This window comes from Tyto alba, unplaced genomic scaffold (genome assembly GCF_018691265.1).
Source record: "Tyto alba isolate M040663 unplaced genomic scaffold, T.alba_DEE_v4.0 Super-Scaffold_2, whole genome shotgun sequence".
Lineage (NCBI taxonomy): Eukaryota > Metazoa > Chordata > Aves > Strigiformes > Tytonidae > Tyto > Tyto alba.
Window position 1 is genome coordinate 60,959,036 of NW_024881282.1, and position 22,356 is coordinate 60,981,391.

General features: G+C 39.3%; 2 protein-coding genes across 2 annotated transcripts in view; both read right to left on the minus strand.

Moving 5' to 3' along the window:
- TMEM168 (transmembrane protein 168) overlaps window positions 1–14,584 on the minus strand; it is a 29,303-nt gene extending 14,719 nt beyond the window's left edge. Inside the window, exons 1-2 of the mRNA XM_042792928.1 lie at window positions 14,319–14,584; window positions 8,860–10,126 (exon numbers count right to left, since the gene is read on the minus strand). Of these exons, the coding sequence (XP_042648862.1) occupies window positions 8,860–9,996 (1,137 nt within the window). The 5' untranslated portion in view covers window positions 9,997–10,126; window positions 14,319–14,584. The remainder of the gene's footprint in view (window positions 1–8,859; window positions 10,127–14,318) is intronic.
- Window positions 14,585–17,435: 2,851 nt separating this feature from the next.
- The window catches only part of BMT2 (base methyltransferase of 25S rRNA 2 homolog), a 37,962-nt gene continuing 33,041 nt past the window's right edge, over window positions 17,436–22,356 (minus strand). The window contains exon 5 of the mRNA XM_032998768.2: window positions 17,436–20,699. Coding sequence (XP_032854659.2) covers window positions 20,070–20,699 — 630 coding nt within the window. The 3' untranslated portion in view covers window positions 17,436–20,069. The remainder of the gene's footprint in view (window positions 20,700–22,356) is intronic.

A 22,356-nucleotide genomic window follows, 5' to 3' on the forward strand; every position in this document is an offset into this window, starting at 1 on the left:
AGAGCAAACTGCTCCTATCTTGCATTAGTGTTTTGATCACAGTGAACATACTACAAAATAAAAACCACATTTGCCCATACAGCTATCATATTATCCTAAAGAATACTATTATATTATTACTTTATATGAATTTTATTGTAGATGTTTTCTTCCAACATGCCATGTTGTTCTAAGCACTCCCTGCATTTCCCTAATTCCCTAAAACACATGCAAGTTACTAAGCCTACAGAGTCTTCTACAATAACACAACTTGAGATCATTACAAAGATTAACAGCTTTCACCAAACTTCTAAGTGAGTCTGATTTCTAAAAAAATATTTACATTTAACTGTTGAAAGTACTCCTGGTAACATGAAGATACTGGCAAGAAAATTCACAAGTACTTGTGAGATAAGGATCCTATATAGAAACTGTAAGGATCGGCTCAGAGATCCATCTTACCCTGCTTTGAGTTTGTACCAAGTATTAATGAGAAATAGGAAATACACTCTATATTGCTATGAAACAATTCAGCTCCATCGGAATTTTCAACTTCATTTAGTGGCCATCTTACACAACAGAGTAGGAAAGTATTGTCAGCATGGAGATTTTATAAGTATAGACATCTATCTAATGTAAAGATGCTGACACTTGCTGTCAGAAATTTTTCAACAGTTTTGATTTAGAAGAAATATATCACTAACATAAGAATGATTAATGATGTTTAGAGCAGCTTTTTAGCAAGATAGTAAAATATTTTAATTCAGCTCTGCAAAAAATGACTAGTGGCATTTAAAAATATCTATAAGAAATTGAAATAGCAAAAAAACTATCTAATGAAGTTGGTAATTACAGTACGTCTGAAATAGGTCCCTCTCTTAAGACAACAGCTAAGATGCCAGCTGGAGACTGTCAGTGCCTTAATAAATCCAAAAGATTTGGTGACTGGTCCTTAATGGAGCAGATGGCCATGGATGCATAGGCGGAGCCAGAAGGGGATTTTCTTCTTTCATCTCTTCAACCCATTTTCAGTTTTCTATTGCACTGGCAATCTCAGCCTGCAGTGCATCCCTGTACTCGCTGCGTGCCCGTCGATTCCAGACAGACTGGCTCAACCAGCAAACAGAACACAGTGACCATCATCTCAGCAATCCCACCGAAAACATGAAAAGCCATTTTACCTCTTTGTCTTTGGGATTTTTTATCTGTCTTCTTCTAAATGAATATTTAGGAAATACGCAATGTATTCTCATTTCAAAGAATGTAGAAAAAGTAAGAAAAAAAAAAATAATTCTTGCCTCTGATGAGTAAAATTACAGACAATAAAAGATGGGTGAAATTTACTAGTAGTATTAGCTTTCCACTTTTTTTAGCTTTTCAACCAAGGCTTATTGTTAAGTGTAACTGTTAAAACAGCAGAAAAATTTAGAGGTATTTTACAGCCAAGATATATAACTTTGTACTCATGGATCAGACAACTCCAGTCCCAATGAGTAAACCACAGCTGGAAGTGGAACAATTCTAGAACTGTAATAATGGAGCATTACTGACATGTGACTGACAAAAATAACAAGGAAGAAAAAAAATAAAAAATAAAGAAACATTAGTTTAAATTGGAAGCCATTTACAAAGCCCTACAGAAGAGCTCTTCTGATTAAAATAGAAATAAATTACTAAACATATGTCAACTAAGATGATTACAGAATCACCAAATGGTTGAGGTTGGAAGGTGCCTCTGGAAATTGTCTGGTCCAACCTGCTGCTCAACCAGAGCCACCTACAGCAGGCTGCCCAGGATTATATGTAACAGTCCAACAGCTGGGGAGGTTTATAAAGATGTCTTTGTGTATTTCCAAGCAAAAAATCTGCCCCGCTTTCCATTATCCAAGCTGAATAATATTTACCTATTTTTATATATCCATATATACACACACATAAGTAAATATAAAATAAATAGTCCTGCTTAGCTCCTCTGCAGTGATTCTGCAAAAATGAAGAAGTATACACTCCATAACAGAGAAGGCTCAGGAGAAAAAAGGTAATGTGATAACTAATCTACAAATATTTGACGAATAGCTCATTCCAAATGAAAACAAGATATGTATACTAGAGGTAAAGAAGCTTAAAGACAAAATTCGTAAAGTTACAATGTAGATCCACTACTAGAGAAAAGAGTCTTATAACAAGTTATTGAATGAAAGAACAGTCTCTGGAGAACAGTAACTAAGCCATTACTTCTGACTATTAAAACAGCACTGGGAAAATCTAGTAAACAGTTTGCAGAAAATAGTCATCATGTTCACTAGCAGACGGATTTACCGTGTCATGTTTCCCATCCCTGACTCCTGTTCTAACTACGGGAAAGCCTGTGCTTTAGCCTACGGGCATTTGTCCCAGCAAAACCAGAAGTGGTTGTCGATTTAAAAACATTCTAAATGGATTTTTTTTTGTTTTAATATAAAAGTTTGAATTCTGAAATTAATGAGACTTTGACAGCAATCTTAACACATACATCAAATGCTTTAGACTAACAGTGAATACTTTCTCTTGTCACCAGAGATCCCCTTCGTGACCTCGGACCTCTGGAAGCAGAGGCGACAGCAGAAGGATGTGAGCAGGCAACCCAGGGTAGCCCTTGGGAGAGGACTGGAGGGGTGGAGAGCCAAGGAGGGCCGAGCACCTACCCCAGAGAAGATGGGCAGCAAAAATAAACAGGATAGTGGGTGGGTTTGAGAAAAAACGATGAGCAGTGAGCAAGTGGGATTTAGGATCCAGCTTAAGAGATGATGAAGCAGTGGGGAAAGAGGGAATAATAGTATTGCAAAAGAAACTGAAGAGACAAAGCTTTGGAGAAATAGCGAGGCACAGATACTCAAGTCAAACTGGCAAGAAGAGATAAAACTGACAGTGAGGAAAAGAAAGGAGGGAACTAAAGATGACCAGACAGAGGAAAAAGCAAGCAGGAGTGGCATGGCTTTCTGAGAAAACTTGAAGAGAGGCCAGAGGATGCAGCAGGGGCTGTGGGGGGAAAAAATGGAGAAAAAAACCAAACCAAACCAAACCAACCAAATTGGACAAGCAAAGCCTGAGGAGGACTGGATTAAAAATACAATTCAGGAAGAAAAGCAGGGGAAAATGAAGGAGAAAGACTGGATATGATTTCCATTCAGTAAAGTTATTTAACCTGTGATGTTAACAAAAGTATGTGCAAGTAAAAACAGATGTTACTTAGAAAACTTCTTACTTTTCAAAAAATAATCTTGTTTTTAGAGAAGTTAAAAAAAAATCACCATCTTCAATTTTATTAAGGTATTGTAAATTGACCATTCAAGAAACACCAGGCAATCACACTACAATAAAGACGACAAAATCACTAACTCTCCCCAAAACAAGATAATACTTATACATACAATAAACTAACTTTTCTTTCATTAATAATTTGTGTTCAATAGGACTATCTACTTAAGTACAAGTACTCAAGCATATCATAAATGCTATTATTTTACTAACTCATTCACTAAAAAAGAAAGAATAATGTACTGAAAGTACTTAATTCCATTACTTTACCTGTCTCCAACATAGTTCATTTTTCTCTTAGTAATATTTAATACAGGTCTTCCAGGGATAATAACTCTCTTTGCACAGTAATTCAGAAAACCTGTAGTTACCTTGGCATAGAGCACTTAACAGAATCTAAGTTTCTGAGAAAAAGAGTCCCCCAAACCTTTCCAAGATCTTTGCTTGCAAATTCCAAGACCTTCATCTGCAAATTTTTCAGCATTTTATTGCCTCCTGAAAGAAGTAATGTCTGAGTCATCTACATGACTTCTGCTGGATCTTATCCCATCCAGTGGCCTAATTATGGACAAGCACATGAATAATTGCTGAAATGAGTAAGTTAAAGAGTTTATTGATCTGACTAAAATTACTCACACAAATGTAAAGGCAGGTGCAGAACACTTCCTCCAGATTTTGCAAGGAAAATGTCAATGTATTTCTACCAGAAAGGTAGGGTGTCTTTCCTCTCCAGCTAAAGCAGGGATTATTCTCAGAAGCAGACCAAGCCACAGCTGAAACGTGTCCTACTGAAAAGCTGTTACTCCATTTCTGAATGGAACCAGCTTTAATAAATTACTTTTACACTTCTCATGCTCCCTGAGCTCATCCTCCCTCCAGTTTCAGACAGACTTGGTCATTCTGCTCTTCACATTTAAAGTTTGATCAGTTCGAGAGAGATTCTGTATTCAGGACACACAGTTCTTCCCGAGCAGATACCAAATCACCAGGAATGGAGACTTTCAACCCTTGACTTATTACAAGGGCTAAGGTCCTTAAAGAAAGGTCCTTGGCTAACAGGACTTCCAGCCTCAGCAGTTCTGCATGAGTCAGAAAACTACTGTGTGTGCAACAGCGAGTTAATTGGCCTCACTTTAAAAGGCTTTCCATAAAAGGAGATCTGATATTTTTCTGGCAATTTTAATCAAATAGGGTACATCGAGACACCAATTATCAGACAACAGCCTCTTTAGGTCTTGACCTTTCATACACTCAAGACTGATACGATGCACAGATATTACAGTTACTAAAACCGTTAAAAGGGCGTATATAATGTGCCTGTAACAAAGTTTTCCATGAAACAGAAACACCCCCCCTCCCTCCAACCACCCCATTTCTGGCTGTAACCAAACATACACAGCCAGGCTAGATTTTTGACATTCAATGGCTAACCGTTTCTAGCTGACTGTTAAGAAGTACCTTTCCAAGGCTCAGGTTTTTAGCCAATTCTGTTCATTATGTAGGAGGTCAAATGGCAGACCATGAAGTGATTTCAAACCACCCCTCTTATCAAATGCAGTATCATTAAACAAGCTTTCAGCAGATCTTCAAAATGAGGAGAGGTATAAATAAAAAATGCTTCACCTTCCAGGTGACACTTGAACAGATTTAAAATATAATTAGCACTTACTAAAATGACTACATAAATCCCAAACTGAAGTTACAAAGACTGAAAACTGTTAATCTTACACATACAAAAAATGTTTCAAACAGTTTTAAAAAGAGCAAACATGTTTTCAGGAACTGAGGAATACTTGGCACTCCTAAGAGAATGTAAGGAAAAAATACGTTGAATATTTAAGTAAAAAAAAATTCCATAATGTCAGAGGGGCTATATTAGGTTACACAAAAGGACCATCTAGAAGAACGTCTGGTCTCCAAAGAGGCCAAACGGATGCCTGGGAAAGGCTGTAAGGACAGACCAAGCACATATGCCTCCCGAGCACTCCAACCACTGGTGGCTCAAGGATTTCCTGAGCCAGATGTGGTTTCCATATAGTACGTAAACCTCAGTGAATTTGTTTCCATGAACTCGTTCAGCTTCTTCCCGAGCCCCTGCAGCTGCCCGGCGCTCACGGCACGCCGCGGCGCTCAGCCCCGGAGGTAACACAGCAACTATTCCCGCCCGCCTGGCTCCAGTCTGCTTCTTGCCAACCTCACTCCCCTCAACTTTGGCACTGGAACTGATCTTTTATCGTCTCTTATTGTTTACCTTCTCTCACATCACCCATATTCCATATGTTCATCATATTCTCACTTAATTTTCTCTTTTCCTGACTGAAGCATCCTTGTTTATTCATTCCCCACACGTAAACTGTTTCATGTTTATAACGAATTCCATCGCCTATCTAAACCTTTGCTTGTTTTCTTATCTATAGGATGGCAAGTGAAAATTGCACACTTATCCAAAACAGGGAACCTATGGATTTATACAGTGCCATAATGATACAGATAGTCATTTCCTAATAATTCCCAATATTTAATTTGCCTTTTTTGACCATTAATAAACATTAAGCTGATGTTTTCATGGAGAGGCATCTAACACAGCCCTAAGATCTCTTTCTATTGCATACTGATGTCACTAGCTTTTTTCTGCAGCAAAATTTTCTTAAAAAAAAAAACAAAAAAACACCAACCAACAAACCCCTGAAATCCCAACCCACTAAGTATTTAGAAATAACTAACACTTTTTAAAAAAGAAAGGCAGAGAGTGATCTCTAACAGTCTGATTTGTCTCTTTAACTGTTCCAATACATACAAATCACCATAAGGAAAGTACATATTCACTCAAGAACCTTGTTTGCTGCATTACTGTTGAGCTTGAAACAGCAGACTCAAAAATCCAGCAAAGGATTCTAAAGTAGACTCTTAAGGCCTTGAATTCCCCCTACAAAGAAAAAACCCCACATTTCCTTAAACCTCTAGAAAAACACCCAAATGCCCTGCAAGAGGGGCACTGTGTGCTTATGCATCATTGCTTTCTTATTTCTAAGTAATTTGAAACCTGACACTATCCAGAAAAATACAGAAAAGGCCACAGCTTCCTGCAATTACTACAATAAATGATATATCCATATTCAAAATCATGTTCTGTCAAGGTCTGATAAAGTATTTCATTTTCTGACAACAGATGAAATAGATACAGTGATCTGCAAGGCAAACAGCACTTCTTCTGAAGTAGAAATGCTTTTAGTTGGAGACAACTGCATTGTTAATCTTAAATTAATTCATTACAAATAATAGATGACAAAAAAGAAATATACATACAGTAAAAGAAATGTACATGTAAATGTCTACTAAAAATAAATTATTATAATAAAAAAATGGATTTCCTGGTAAGTAATTGGTCTGATGCTTTTCACTGTTGCCACTACAATTACTCCTTTTCCCACTGAATAGGCAAATACACAACCTATCGGACAGAGGAGATAAGCAACAGCTTGTCTTATTTACATCCAGGACACTAGAAACTGAAATTAGCCAATAACAAATACAAAGATTTCAGCTGCATTGCCAGTTTGCTTCTTGTGAACGGTCCTGCACAAGTCATTCCACAGCACAGGCGCACTTCTTCAGAATCAGAGGACTGAAAATTACCATACATGTAACAGTTGCAGTTCTTCTGGGGCAGAGGACAGAGACAGAAGAAAATTACAATGAATTATCAATCAATGTGAAGAGAGTCACAAGCTGGGTATGAATCCAATTCTCCTCGCTCGCACCCAGCGTGCGGTAATGAAGCAGCGCCAAGGGACGCGCCTGCGAGCTTTAAGCAGACGGCGTGGGGTGAGGGAGCCCTTCCCCGAAGGGCTGCAGCCGGACAGCCTGTCCGAGCCTGGTGGTTCACTCCCCGCAGACAGGCTCTGGGCACAACCAAAAGAAACTGCCCCTCTCCAGAGACCTTCTGGGAAACTTACGCACTTGATTCGTTCTGACTGCTTTGTTAGGTGTAAGTAGGTGGAGTGACTCCATCCAAGTAATTTTAAAACTATGTCATTACTAACTAATGTGTGTCAGGATGTTAAAGGAGGAGGGCAAGGACAAAGAAATTAATAAGGGTATCTGATTGAGATGGTAAAAAATTGCTTTTACTGAAAAACAGTCATCTGGCATATAAATATGAGAGACTAGCATTTTGATAAAACCACACAATTCTCTGAAGAAACAGCCACAGAAGCCAGTGATATTAGCATGCTGGTATTCCATCTTTATTGCTTCTGTCTCCCAAGCCACTCTTTCATTTCTTTCAGTGTATTAGCACCTTCACTTTCTGTAAATACATTTTGGGGATTTCTCTTCTCTACTTTTTTTTTCTTTTCTATTTCATTTCTATTTCTTCCTTTTGTCCCTCTTACGAGTCCACAAACTATAGCTATGCATGCTGATACTTTTCCAAAGAAAGAGCAAAACTACCCAGCCTTCCTCCCAAGCTTGTCTGCTAACCTCTAACACTCTTCATAAAAAATCCCCCCCCAAAAAAACACCGAAACAAAAAAACTCCACACAAAACTAAAACCAAACCAAACAAAAAACCCCAACACATAAAACCTCATAAAATAACTGTGAATTTCCTTTTGCACCAAGTTCTTTAATACCTTTCATCCACGAGGTTATTTACTCTGATAAAATCTGCAGGAGCGGACAGCAAATTGTTTTGGAAACATGATAGAGACATTTTTGTAAACTGGATCTGTCATAAGTAATATATAATTTTTGCCTATTATTATTGTTATTATCATTATATATATGTAATTCATTTAACAGATGCATGTTGTCTTGTTTTAGTTCAACTTAAAAAAGATACCCTGCTGCAACTGTGACAGCACACAACATACTTTAACTTAGGCACTGAACAAACATTTTGAGAGAAATGTATGTTTTCTGCTAAAGAAAAGGCAATGTCCTTAATTCAGAAATGGAAAGAAAAGTCAAAGAATGCTGTGTGATTTTAAGAACTCGTCTTTCAGAGGATATATCCTGTGGTGCATAACCAGATTTGAAAATAAGACACTTAAAGTGCATGCTCTATTAACAATTTACCAGTTTATCAGCTGATCTCTAACTCCACATTAATGGTTAAATGCAAAACAAAATTCTTGAAAAATACATTCTTAAAATATGAACTTGCCTTGGTTCAATTAAAACGGTCCACAAGAAAAGCCTCCAACAGAGCGTGCATTACTAGGGTTCAATGCAGTGACTTACTTTGAAAACAGGTTTTATGGCACGATGAATTCAAAAGCAAAATAATTTCCTAAGTAGATAAAGTTAAAATACTTTGCACATTTCTTTTGTGCTAGAAGCATTAACTCTTCCCATTCTGACGACATATGGAAGATGGTAAGTTCCAGTTGCCTTAACAGGCCACAGCCAAGACAGCATAAAACGTTAAAAATTGAAGAGCATGCTGGTGAAACCAAGGGTTCCAACTTTGAATTGCTAAGCCACAGCACACCATCAAATGTCACAGGAGTTTTAAGAAGCCTACAACTCTCAGGAGCATTCTCAAGAGGTAAAGATCAAGATAAGGAGATTATTGTTTACCTGCCAAGAAACGGCCCCCAAAACAGCAGTCGCGACAAGGCTGAAAAATACTAGCTGTTCCGAAATTAAACAGAAGTGACGCATTCCTTTAGATGCCATAACTCTGTCAAGGCTGTTGTTTTCTGCACGGTGGGTATAGTATACCTTGTGACAGTCATTTAGTTTTGTGTGAAATCCCCAAAGAGTTATAAAAAAAATCACATGACAGATCATCCAGAAAATTCCAAAAATAGAAAAGCCAGGTATCACAAAATACCAGAGATCCAAATCACGTAGTTTAAAGGCTGCAAGAATGAAAAAGATTAGTTCAATGACTCCAACTGAGATGACAGAAAGCCGCCTGCAAATTTTGCCACGGTACAAGTAGGGCTTCCATCGTTCAGTAACCGAAAGTCCACTGAAGTAAACATCGAGAAGGGGATCTGAAATCAGGCAGCTGAAGAAACATGCCAAGGCAAATGGGTTTGTGGGGATTTGCAGCGATGGAAAAAAGAGTAAGGATGCAATGGCTCCAAAAATTGCCAAATTTGGAATTGCCAAAAAAGACTTCATACGTAAGTCAATAATCAACATGGCCAAAGCCATGACCAAGAGAATAATACTCATAGATTTTTCTACCAGCATAGTTGTGCTGGCAATTGCAAATCCAACCAGCTCCAAAAATTCAACTGTTGTCAGCAGAGTTGGTCGATGATGAATACAACCACAAATCCTCTCGACCAAAGCACATAATATCCTTAAAACAATGGCAGAGAGGAGCAAATATTTAGTAGCTTCTTCTTTCACATCCGTTTTGAAGGCAGAATTATTAAGAAAACAGAGAAGGCCAAGCAAAAAACCAAACCAAAGATTGGAGAGGCTCAAACTTGCTGCTTCCATTGAAAAATAGTAGTACAATATGCTGGCAATTCCAAGAACAAAGAGTCCCAGAATAAATATTACCAAAATCAGTGCATCCGCAGTTTTTTCCCATCTGACATAAAGGCCCATGCAAATGGCAACCAGTAGGTTGATTCTGGCAAGATAGCCAAGGTATCTGACTGATGAGTGCATGTTCACTTCTCTGTTTGCTTCTTCGAGCCTTGTCATTGCTGCATAGAGACAATGACTAACACAGTAACGCAGTGACCTACACATGTAAACTGCAGTTAGGGGGTTTTACCCACTTGACTGAAAGAAAATATCTGGGTTTCATCCAACAAACACAATGCAACTGCCGCCTTCTGTAGTATCATTTCAGTAACAGTGGTCCAGAATGACTCAAGTCCTGGAAGAAGAATTAAAAAAGTTTTAGTGGCAAATAATTCCTTCTAATCATATACAGCATAAACATGACACATCCTTTCTCACCAAGGAGTTTAACATTTAAATAAAAAAAATACAATAAAGATCAAGTAAATGTGTTATTAAGTCATTCAAATCGGGGTCATTATTAAAACCAATATAAAATGGATTCAGCATAAATCTTATTTCATCATTTGAATAAGAGGAAAAGGTAAAACAAACCTGGCCCGTGCAGTTTTTCCACAAAACTCATCCATTACTATATTAGACATCCGTGGGTATCCACAGATTACATTATCTATATTAGATATCTGTGGGTATCCAAAATATTCCTATCATATCCATTACCTTCTAAAATAGTTTAATATTGTTTTAAAACGGTCTTACTTCACCACTACATTTGGAAAATTCTCACTTTATACTAAACTTTTCAGTGTTTTGCAAAACTTCTCTTTAGTAGTTAAATAGCTACAGGATTCACAAAAAGAACTTAACATCAGTCAATGAGCTTAACCCAGAGTAGATAAAGAAGGATATTATTATTACCTCAATTTCACAGGAGGAGAGTGGACACACAGATGTATCAACTGACTTGGCAACATTTTCAGAGACATTTAACGTAAAATCAAAGCCTTCATTTTCACACCCCTCCAGCCATTATTTTCCCCAACAAAAAAACCTCAGCAAAATGATCAGGATAAATATATTTAGAATATAAGCACCTCCTAGTCACATCCATTTAACAAATGCTTTTTAAAAAATATAGTATAGAAACGGATAGCAGTATTTTTAGGGGAATTTTGTAAGAAAACGTGGCTAGGCAGATTTCACTGGACATCATCACTGTTTTATGGGATAAGCTTCTTCCTGGTCTGAACTCACTCTTGAAACATGAGGACCACTGTAATCCTATTGGTGTTTAATCTTACGGCGTTTACACAGAAACAATACTACTAATTGCTACAATTAGAAAAAAAAGTCACTGGGGAAATTCTATTTCCATGACAATTCCCATTTCACTGCATTGATATACCTTTCTACTTATCACAAAGTTGTCAGAGGCACAGTTCAGAGCTCTCTAGTTAAAGGCAAAAAAGGTTTGTACTTTGAAGTCACAACCCTGTTCTGTAGGCAAGATGTGTTATATGTGACAAATTGATAAGAATTACTCAGAGAACAAGCTTTCTGTGAAACTACATGTAAAGAGAAACACATGTATTTCGGATTTTTGATCCTTTTGTGCCCGTAAACTCTAAACCAGGAGCCGCAGCACAAATAAAACAGAGCTTATACTTGCAGAGAAAATATGACCAAAAATAACAGATGGACCACAAGAAAGTACAAACCCAAGAAATTTGGCATCAGTATTTTTTCATCTCTAATTTTCTTCAAAAGTGTCACAAATTACAAAGAGCCCCAGAACAACTAGTCATCCAAATTCCCTTAGTTAAATCTCACTGAAATCCTGTGAAATATTTATATATATGTATAACTTTTGCTTTTAAAGTTAATAATGAAAAGTTTATCTAACAGCATGGTTATACAGGCTATGGGCAGACTTCCCAACAGGTAAGAAGACTCATACATAGTCTCTAACATTTTAAAAGTAATTACCTAATTGCCCATCTTACCAGGACTTCTGAAGAGTTACTGGTATGACAGAGCAACCAATGCTCCAAGAACAATCGGAGCTAGGTTATAGCTTACTGCTTTTATTTATAATGCTAGGGGAAGTATGAAAGGACACCTTGACTGAAACTCAAAACTTAGACTTTATCCCCTCTTGAGTTTTAAATTCTTATTTTTTTAAAACCAGTGAACAACAAAAGAAAAAGTGAACTGATTTGCCCACAAGCTTTGATTGATTTGAATATTGACACCAAGTGTAAAACCAGCTTGAGTAATTGGTATAGAGACAAACCAGGCCTAAGAAATCCTATTATTTAAATTACTTAAGTTTGGCAACATATATTTTCAAATTATGTTAAACACCTAACAACATTGCAGATATTACTTGGAATAACTATGCATGAAATATCTGTTTAACTGAAACAGAATACATACCGTACATGCAAATATTTATCAAATATAAAGCAAATAATTATTACATAATGCTGTTGCAAGTCAAAAGTTCTCTGGATTTCAACTGTGCATTTTCATCGTACTCATTATTATTAAAGTTTTATACATACAAACTTAATTCTGAGTTGCCTGGATGCTTAAGACCTTGTAATATTTCTCATCTCACTTGGTATTATACTTACTGTTCCTCTCAAACTTTCATTTGTCTCTACTTTATACTGATAACACAGCCCTAAATTAGCTATCGTGTTCCAGGTTGCAATACATCAGGTATCATAGCACCATCCACAGTCTCGCTGGTTTTTGGACTACAATCAACATCCGCTTAATGGACAGCTTCAACCGTTTTTTTCAACTCCCACACATGCCCTCCCCCACCCCCAGTTAACTCTCATTCAAACCATAAATACAGAGAAACCATTTCCCATCTCCTTCCAACCCACAGCACTGGCAGTGACCACTGCTATGCTGAAGCACACCTGCCGTGCCACCCTGCTATGTCGATCCCTGAGCCCTTCTGGAACCCCCCCAAACCAGGGGGCTAACACTATAAACATTCATTTCGACAACAGCCTCACGGAAGGCAGCTGGCTGCCTCATATGCGAAGGGCGGAAGCTCCTACCTAAAGCCTGGCTTAAAATTTTGCTAGGGTCACTGAATTATTTTCTGGTGGGATCGCTACACAAGCAAACTCCCTTGGCAGGCAAGCAGCCACCCTGACAGAAAACTACTCTGATGGTTTCAGCTCATGCCAAGCAGAGTTTTGCTGCTATCGCGTTGTGAGAAGCGGGAAGAGCAGCTCCTCTGCTACAGCCCCAGCGGGTGCTGGGGTGGGGAAACACACCTTGTCCCAACAAAATCTGCTCCAGCACCAAGTATTCACAAAACGACAGCTCGGACTGTGAATGCAACCTCCTCCTCCTGATCTTCCATTAACAAAAACAGGTGTCCTACTCACTCAACCATGCTATTAATCATTAGTCTTTCTCTAACCAAAACACATGGCCAACTTTTTGGTGAAAAGAAAAAAAGGTAGTGTTTTCATGATTAAAGTATCCCATCACACAGATGTTACCAAATAAATGTACCTCAGTAATTCAGACAATTTTAATGAGAAATGTCAGTATCTTATTTATTCTTTAAAACATAGCTATTTATTACTCATTTCTGTTAAGACTTTGACTGTTCAAAGACTGCTCCAAGTCTGGGGGAGGGGTGTGGGGGGGGTGTTGCATGTGTTTCTTAAACTAGTAGCTTTAAGTTTTCAGGCTGCAACATCTGAATTCTGTATCTGAGCAAACTACATTTAGATCCAAAACAACCAGAGTACGTACACCCATAAATGTCAACTTCTGTGAACACAATTTTAAGCAAAACCTGGCATCTAACTACAGATTTGGACACTAAGCTACTCAAAAGATTTCCTATACGTAAAGGAGCAGCATCCCCAAAGTAGTATTTACCATAATTTGTATATGAAAGTAGAAAAAAGAACTAAAACCCAAAGATGGCTCAGTGGTTTAACTGTAGCTGATTTGCAGCCCTGGTGAGGCCTATCTAAACTACTGAACCTGCTTCCCTCCAGCTTTAGTCTTCCAGTTTAGCACGCATTTTTTTTTTTTTTAAAAAAAGCAACTCTATGAGGGTTTTTTTTAAAAGAAAAATTCGTATTTATCTAACGCGCTAATACAGTAGGCTTAAACTTCAGCTGAACGACCCCGTCAGTTTTCAGACGTGAACCCGGCGCCCGTATCACGGCTGACCGGCGTCAGGCAACCGGCGAGCACCCGGTCGAAGCACCAGCTCCGGGCCGGGGCCCGGCCGTGGCAGTTTAGTGACGGCATTTGGCCCCGCGGAGCCGGCGCTGGCAGCCGCCGGGGCAACGCCGCTTCCCACAAGCTGCCGCTGCGGGCAGCGGCTCGCCGCAAGGCCCAGGCCCGGGCCCGGGGAGGCCGCGGCTGCCCGCCCGGCTCCCTTCGCCCCCGCCTGCCCGCGGTGACGGGGCAACGCCGGCCCAAAGCCCCGCAGGGCCGCGGGTCCCCGCCGTGCCTCCCACCCGCGGCAAGGCGGCGCGGCCCCGGCCCGCACTCACCTCCACAGGCGTCCCGGAAACTTCCCGCCCCCTGCCCGGCGCCGCCGCCATGTTGAGGTAGACCGAGGCGTCCCAGCTACGGGCCGCGCAGAGGCTCAAACGGCGCCGCGGCCGCCCGAGCGCGGCCGGGCCCGACCCGCTCCTGGCCCGGGCAACGGGGTTCTCGGTCGGGACGGTGCCTGCGCCGGTGGGGCGGGGTGGGGTGTAAGGGTGTTCCCATCGGCAACCCCCCCGCCGCCTCGCTTGCAGGGAATAGCGGGAGGATGGAGGTGACAGGGAAGAGTGAAAGCGCCTTCCCCCCCTCCACTCACAGAAAAACCGCCAGGTTAATAGGTGGGAAGAATGAAAAAAAAAAACCCAAAACACTCTCAAACCTACAAACACTGTGTCAGCTGGTGCTTAGGATACAGACGAGGGAAAGGTGTGTTTGGATCAGGACTGCACTGAAGCCTCTCCAGCCGCTCCCACAGTTGGCTAGCAGGAGCCTTCCAGGGAGGGGATTCCGGTCCTGGACAGCCCCGACTTCGCCCACAGCAGCTTTCGCCACCCTGGCATTCTCCAGAAGGCACGCTTCCTTGGCCATCCGCGTTTCACACCGCTTTGTGTTGGAAGTGCGTGTTTTGAATTGGCCCTTGCAGGCAGCCGGGCAAAAGCGGGAAGATTCTGGAGTTCGTAGCTCCGTTGCTTAGACAGGTGAAACAGGGGTAGTTCGATTTTGCAGTAAGTTTAGGCAGCTGCTGCCTACGAGCTCTCTGAACCGCAGGAGGGCTGGCCTGCTGTGGTTTTATGTCCTTTGTTCCTGTAATCCCTTCGTCACAACCAGCCCCTTCATCCCCCTCGTCAAGAAGCACTAGTGCAGACCGGTGGCAGCTGGACACACAAACATCTAAAATTTGACAATTTTTCCTGCCTCAGTTATTCAGACAACTGATTCATGAGAACCTCAGCCATCTCCAAAACCCTGAGCCCTCTTCAAATTTTAAATAAAACTGGCCAACAGGCCCAAAAGTTACAGAGTTACAGGGGTTAAAAAAAAAAAAAAAAAAAAAAAAAAAAAAAGTAAGAGGCTTTCCTTTAACAAGCAGAACAATAGAAATCTCGGTTAATCAGTAAATGTCACCTGCTTCAGATGTTTTACCAGCATCATGGACAACACTTAGTTGATACTGTATCTGTCTAACTGTGATTTAGGAATGCTCTTCAAGCAGCTATTTGTTGAACTTCTTGGTTAATATTTTACTTACAAAGTGAAAACCAAACCAAACCTAAGTTTCTGTGCAAGTTTGAGACGCAGATCCTTCTAAAAAAATCTTCCTGCTATTCTACAGGCACAAACCAATGAATAGAGGAAAACTGAAGAAATGAGAGCAAAGGAGCAGAAAACCTGCTGCTGATTCATGGCGATACAATTAAAAAGCCTTACAATGATCACACTTTTAAAGCAAGTCAGCAAGTCTCCCTGAAGCAGAAAAGGACAGAGATTCTGCAGGAAGCAATCCTGAGAACAGCTGTGAAACCACATTTTTTGATCTTCATTTTAAGAGAGCCAGTAAGAGACCAGAATATACCAGCTAGGCTCAGCAGTGCTAGGGCCACACTTCAGTTCTGCTGAAATCTAATTTTCTTAGAACCTGGATCCAAGTGGGTGCCTTGCATTTTCAGTTCTTTGGGTTTCTTTTCCCATTGCCATCCTTTCCCAACATCTCCAGTAATCATAATCACTATGCAGAAAAATACAGCAATGGCCTCAAAGGGCCAACATACAGTGGGGTGCTGCAAAGCTATTTCAGGAGAAGTTAAGAATATCTAGAGTGTGCTGGGTTTATGTGGCAGGGTGATTGGTAGTGGGGAAGGGGGCTAGAGCAGTGGCCCCTGTGAGAAGCTTCTCAAAGCTCCAAGTCAGACCCACCTGTGGCCAGGGCTGAGCCAATTAGTGATCGTGGCTGTGCCTCTGTGGTAAAGTATTTAAGAAGGGGAACCTGGGAGGGGGTTGGGGACTTGTGAGGAAGAGTTACAAGAAGGACACCTCTGCAAACACTGAGGTCAGTGGAAGGAAGGAGGAGGTGTGCTGGAGCAGAGCACCCTCTATCCCACGGTAAGAGGGCAGGATTGCCCAGTGTTGCCACCCCTGGAGGTCTGCAGTGGAGCAGAGGTGGACCTGGAGCCTGTGGAGGAGCCCCCACCAGGACAGGCAGTTGTGCTTAGAAGCAGCTGGGGCCCTGAGGGGAAGAGCGGCCCCCAGTGTGGTTTGGCACTGGGAGGACTGCAACACGTCGCGTGACCTGCTCCGGAGCAGCCGGGGAACGGCTGCATCCCGTGGGGAGGACTCACGCCAGAGAAGGCTCATGGAGGGCTGTCTGCAGTGAGGGGGGAGCCCCGGGGAGCAGGGAAGGCGTGGTGTTCACCCCATCTCTCGAGAGGGAAGGAGTGGCAAGCTGACTATAACCCCCGTCCCCTGCCAGCTGAGGGAGGAGGTAGAGAGATGGGGAGCAGAGCTGAGCCCGGGAAGAAAGGCGGGGGGGGGGGCGTGCAGCTGAGGAGGAGATGGTTTTGGACGTGGTGGCACTTCTCACTGTCCCTACCTTTTCTGTTAAGTGTTGCTTTTGTTAATGTTTGAATTAAAGTGATGTTCTTTTTTCTTCCCTAAGGAGTCTGTCTTGCCCGTGACTGTAATGGGTGAACACTCCTCCCTGTCCTTATCTCAATTCCTGAGCCTTTTACTTTATTTTCTCCTTCCCCTTCCTGAGGGGGAAAGGGTGAATGAACAGCAGCATGGTGCTCAAGCCACAACAGACAAAAGAAGAACTGCATTAGAAAGTGGCTGCATCCTAAGGGGGCAGGCAAAGAAACACAATGCAGGATCAACTGGAAGAACTCCAAAAACCCTTCCAATAAAACAAAGACCCCAACTGAGATGTAGAAGCTGGAATTGAAGTACCAAATTTAACATCTTTACTATAATTCAGTCGTTTATAAAACAAACCCAACCCAACTATTTTACTGACAATCAGGAAAAATAACTATGAATTTATTTCACTGGATTTCAGTATAAACTGATTGCACAGGAACAAAAAAGGATATCTCCACCCCAAAGAAACAGTTTTTAAAAAGGTTTTCAGTTTTTTTTTTTTTTTTTTTAATAAATGTGCTTTGTTCACAAAAGTAGTGACATAAAGACAACAGAAATGCAAATACACATTTTTTTTCCTCTCCAGCACCTTAAGAACAAGAGGTCTCTTGCACAGTTATAATAATTTTCAAATATTTCATAATCTAGAAATTTTTCTTGCACCAGCAACTCCTGATATCACCACTTAATTGGTCAGGGAAGTATAAGCATTTGTGTAAATCCCATCTTCCTTCTATACTACAATCTACTGTCCCTTGATTTTTTTTTTTTTTTTTTGTTTTTTCAAAAAAAGGCAGCAAGAAAATCAAGCTGTTATGAATCTCAGGTCCTTAAACCACAAATACAGTGGTGTCAGCAACCTGCCAAAAAGGCTTAAATTTAAAATGTTAATTTTAAATTATTTTTGGGGGGATAAATCTTGGTCTGAATTTCTTTTTTGCATTAATCAAACCAATTTACATGAACCAATGCTAACATAGCTGTTAGCTGGTATACTCCTTTTTAAAAAAAAGTTGTATCAGTTAAAATGTCAGGTACACTTTGAAGTATACACAGATTAAGTTTCCATAAACAATTTATAGCACCGATATTTTAGCTTTAACGTAAGTACTGCTGGAGTCAGTGGTTAACTGGGAAAAAGTCAGTCTTTGAACAACAAACATTTTAGTGAAAGTGGTAAAGCATTAGATGCATATACTGACTTACAGCCAATTTTGAAACCGTTGTGTATTTCATTAGATAAGTATTCTCTGTAAAAAAAAATTAAAACCAACCATGATGCTTGTATGTCTAATATTATTTTTTGTTTACACATCAGAATACAATTGTTTGGTTTGTATACGACTATATCATTCAGATTGAATAACAAATCTGAGTCAGGTATTTGGGGATGCTTTAAATTTGAGACACAAAAAGCTTATGTTAAATAAAGCATTGCGGTCCAGATCATGTTTGAGTGTAAGCTGGACCAATGTGGGATGACTCTTTGTAGGAAATGGTATAAAAGAAAAACAGGTAGGTCAAACTGTGACATTTTCAGTGCAAAACTTCAATGTAAGGAATAAATTTAATTTCTGGTAACTTCTGTATTATAAATATGACAGGGTAGGTTAATAAGGTGTAAGGTATATCTCATCACAACCACCTGTGAAACTATATATTAGTATTTTCTACCATGTTGCTGAAGTCAGTCTTAAAACCATGATGTGGCACCTAGTTCAAATCATTTATTATTAGGCACTTACAGATTTAACAGCCTAACATTCAAATCTGAAAATTCTGGCCATTATTTTTAAATGGAGGGAAATTTAAGCTAAACTAATACTGAATCCTCTATTTTTACCAGTGAACATATTGGTTTTTTTCTGGCAAAAACCTCACCAATTTATTCCCCAAGTTAAAAAAAACTTAGTAGATGTAAATCACTTCTGTTCCATCTCCTTACAGTGCAGATCAGTTTTCAGAGAGCTATGGAGTTTTTATTTAACTAAACAAAAGATGTTTGGGTCCAAACAAGCAAACAAATAGTGTATGTTAACTTCACTTGGGTGGTCTGAATACACTGCTTTTGTGCAAATACATGTATCCTTGAAAAACTTGTATAATTATGTTCCTTTTTACAAAATCGGCCTGTAGTTACCATATAACTTGGGAGGTCTACAAATAAGGACAATTAAAGAAGATTTTTTTGTTTCTAAAATGCATAAATAATTTACTTTAAAACATGACAAAATCTACCCTGTCCGTCCCCATTTCTCCCCCCTTCCCCCCCCCCCCACCCTCTCCCCCCAAAACAACCCCAAACAACAGAGTTTGAAGAGAATACAGAACACCATAACTGGGGAAATACTGATATATGTTAGTGCTTGTACACTCAAAATTGCAAAACCATGTTCCAGATCTGAAGTGAAACATAATTGTCTAGACGTACCACACTTCTCTGGGGGGGGATAACCTCTTCAGAAATCTCATGTCTAACTACCATTTATGCAATGAAATTACATCGTATGTATAGCAAGGGATGAATATATTCCAGTGTTTTGGTGTTATCTCAAGAGGGCTGCAATGAACATAAAATCGAATGTGCAAGCATTATAGTTCCTCCAGCCCAGGCTTAACCAGAGTGAAACAAATTTTGGAAAAAAAGCTTTGTTCCATAATTAAGAAGGGACATGTGTAACCATGTGTCTTAACCTATCTGCACATTTAATTAAAGTGCAAATTATTTCTTCCTACATATACTTCTCAGAAGCCCACTAACTCCAGTGCCTTAAGCTCAACCACATTGAGTTAAAATATTGAAACAACATTTAGCAAATTAAATAGAATTCACACTTCACAGCACTAAAGAAAAGAATGGTACCTTTCTGGAAAAAAATTAGTGATACAAATCTAAAGAAAGTAACAGCAATTTATGCTATGACATGAGTCATTTGCATAAAACTTGTATTTTTTCACTTTCATACAAGAATAAATTTTAAAATTCAAAAGTAGAAAAAAATAGCAAACTCTGTAAACCTTTGCATTTTCTTTATGCAAACCATTTTTGTGTTGAGCCCATGTTAGTATAGCAAAATTAGTTAAGCAAGAGGTTTGACTGAAAGGGCATTTCAACGACTACATTAACTTAGAAGCAATATAGGATCTTCTAGCTCATAGAAAGGAATTGAACTAGACTGGCTTTCTCCAGAGTCTGAGTCATAAGGAGCATCAGGTAGTTCCATAAAACTGTAAGCTAGCTGTTCATCTTCTGTATCTGACCGAACATAACAGGAAGCGTTGGAATACTCCTCGTCCTCTATACTGTTGAAATCCTGTGGGATATACAACATTCCTGGGTAGTTCCTGCTAACTAAGTCACTTGTTGTTTGCAGGGAAGTTTTCCTAAATGCCATCAGGTGCATGTGAGAAAACTTGGAATACTTGAAGCGCTTAAAACCCAAGGACTCTATGGCAATTTTCCAGCTTTTCATCATCATAGCGCGGCGATTCTGATGAGATGAATCAGGAGTTATTACAAGCAATAAGCCATTTAATACGAGAAGTTCGTGTGCCTTCTTGCAGCATATCCATCGTTGATAGGGTGATGGAAAATAAGAAAGGAGTAGCGAGAAAACGACAACATGGAACAGTTCTCCAGGTAGAGAATCAATGGGATTTTTCAGTTGCTTAAGAAAGGCATCTATAGCATCTTGTGCCAGCTGGAGAGGTTGTTGAATTTGGAGATTTAAGAAGTCACATTTGTATACACTCTGATGGAATAAGAAAAATAGAAAACCAAACAAACATCAAGGTTAGTTTAAAGAGCAAATACAATCCAAACTCACAGACAATCAATGATAACCTCTCCATTCCCTTGCGGAAATGTCAAGCCTGCTGAACACTCCTCTTGTTACTAAATCAAACAGTCTAAAATAACAACTTAGCACGTATTGTTAGCTTGCACGATTGCAAAGCAAAATTTTATATGTGCAGTAATTTACTAGAGATTTGATAGCTGGTGACTGTTAATTGAGGAAAAATAATAATAAAAAAATATTTTAGCCCAAATAGAACAAAGTATCGTATCAACTATCTCAAATTATTTAAGAAGAACTCAGATAAGCCTACATTGCTTTTGTTTCTCCAGATGCTGGAAGACTTCTATAGGTTTTTATAAACCTGAAATCACTAATTAGAAAATAAATTTGATATCTCAGTATTTCCACCAGTGCTTTGAAAAGAATCCAAGAAACTTAGTAGTTTAGTCACTTGGAAAAAAAAATGCCATTCTTTACTGCTACAGAAACAAAGAAGCTATGGTAAGGCAATATACATTAGAAAGTTACAGTAACTGCTTTGCAGCAGTGATACAGGTCCATGTTTTAATCTTGCTGTAAATGTAAAGCGTAGCACTACACATTTGGGCAGTTATCAAAGTAAGGTAAGGTCTATAAATTCACCTGTTGATCATCTATGTGCTTAAGCTGTCAAAGATGGGAAATGACACCACAACATAACGTACAGAAGAATAAGTTCTTAACGTCCTTAATCACAGAGCATTCAAAAAATAAGAGTACTAGTACGCTATTCACTACATTTAAGTTTTGACACTTTATATTCATCAAAACCTGGGACTGACTTCTTTCATAAAAAGGGTATTAAGATAACAAAGTTTTGACATGATACCAACAGAATTTGTTAGTAATACCTAGAGAATGCGCCATGAACAACACGCGCTCTTAACAGGTAAGTGAACATGAAAGCAGTCACAAAACATTGTGTTGAGCACATCTGAAAGGTAGAGTTAGTTCTGCTGCATTTTCATACCACAAAAATATTTATAATGTTCTATGAAATAATATTCAAAAATCACTAGAACAGTATTGTAAAGGTATTCATGATGCAACTGATATGCACAATTGTTTCCAAGTAAAAGAGAATGCTATTTCTGTTTATATAAAAATCATATTATCTTCTGAGAGTGCGCAGTAAATTAGAAAAAGTAATCAATGTTCAAAAAAATGTTAACAAAATTTTAATTGCAACCATTATGCCTGCAGGGCTATATTCTGCTCCCTTGTAATCCTTAGAACAGGAAATTAACAGTAGTAATTTCATTATATTCTCTAGTAAATTTTAAAAGAAAAGTGCTTTGAAGAATAATTATTCAGACTAACACGCCAACTTTACTTAGAAGGAAGACTTAAAAAGTTAGTGGTTACACATGAACAGTTGAAAAAACAATTTAGACTGCAAGTATTTCTGAGCAGTGGAAAAATACTCATAAAACATTTATGTAGACATAATGTTAGACCATTGCAGGACTAAAGTATGTTTCGAGTGTAATCCGAACTCTGCAGGCAGTTTTAGGACAAAAATGCTGCTAAACTGGAGATTGCTACTAATCTCTAGATACACAAGTCTTGA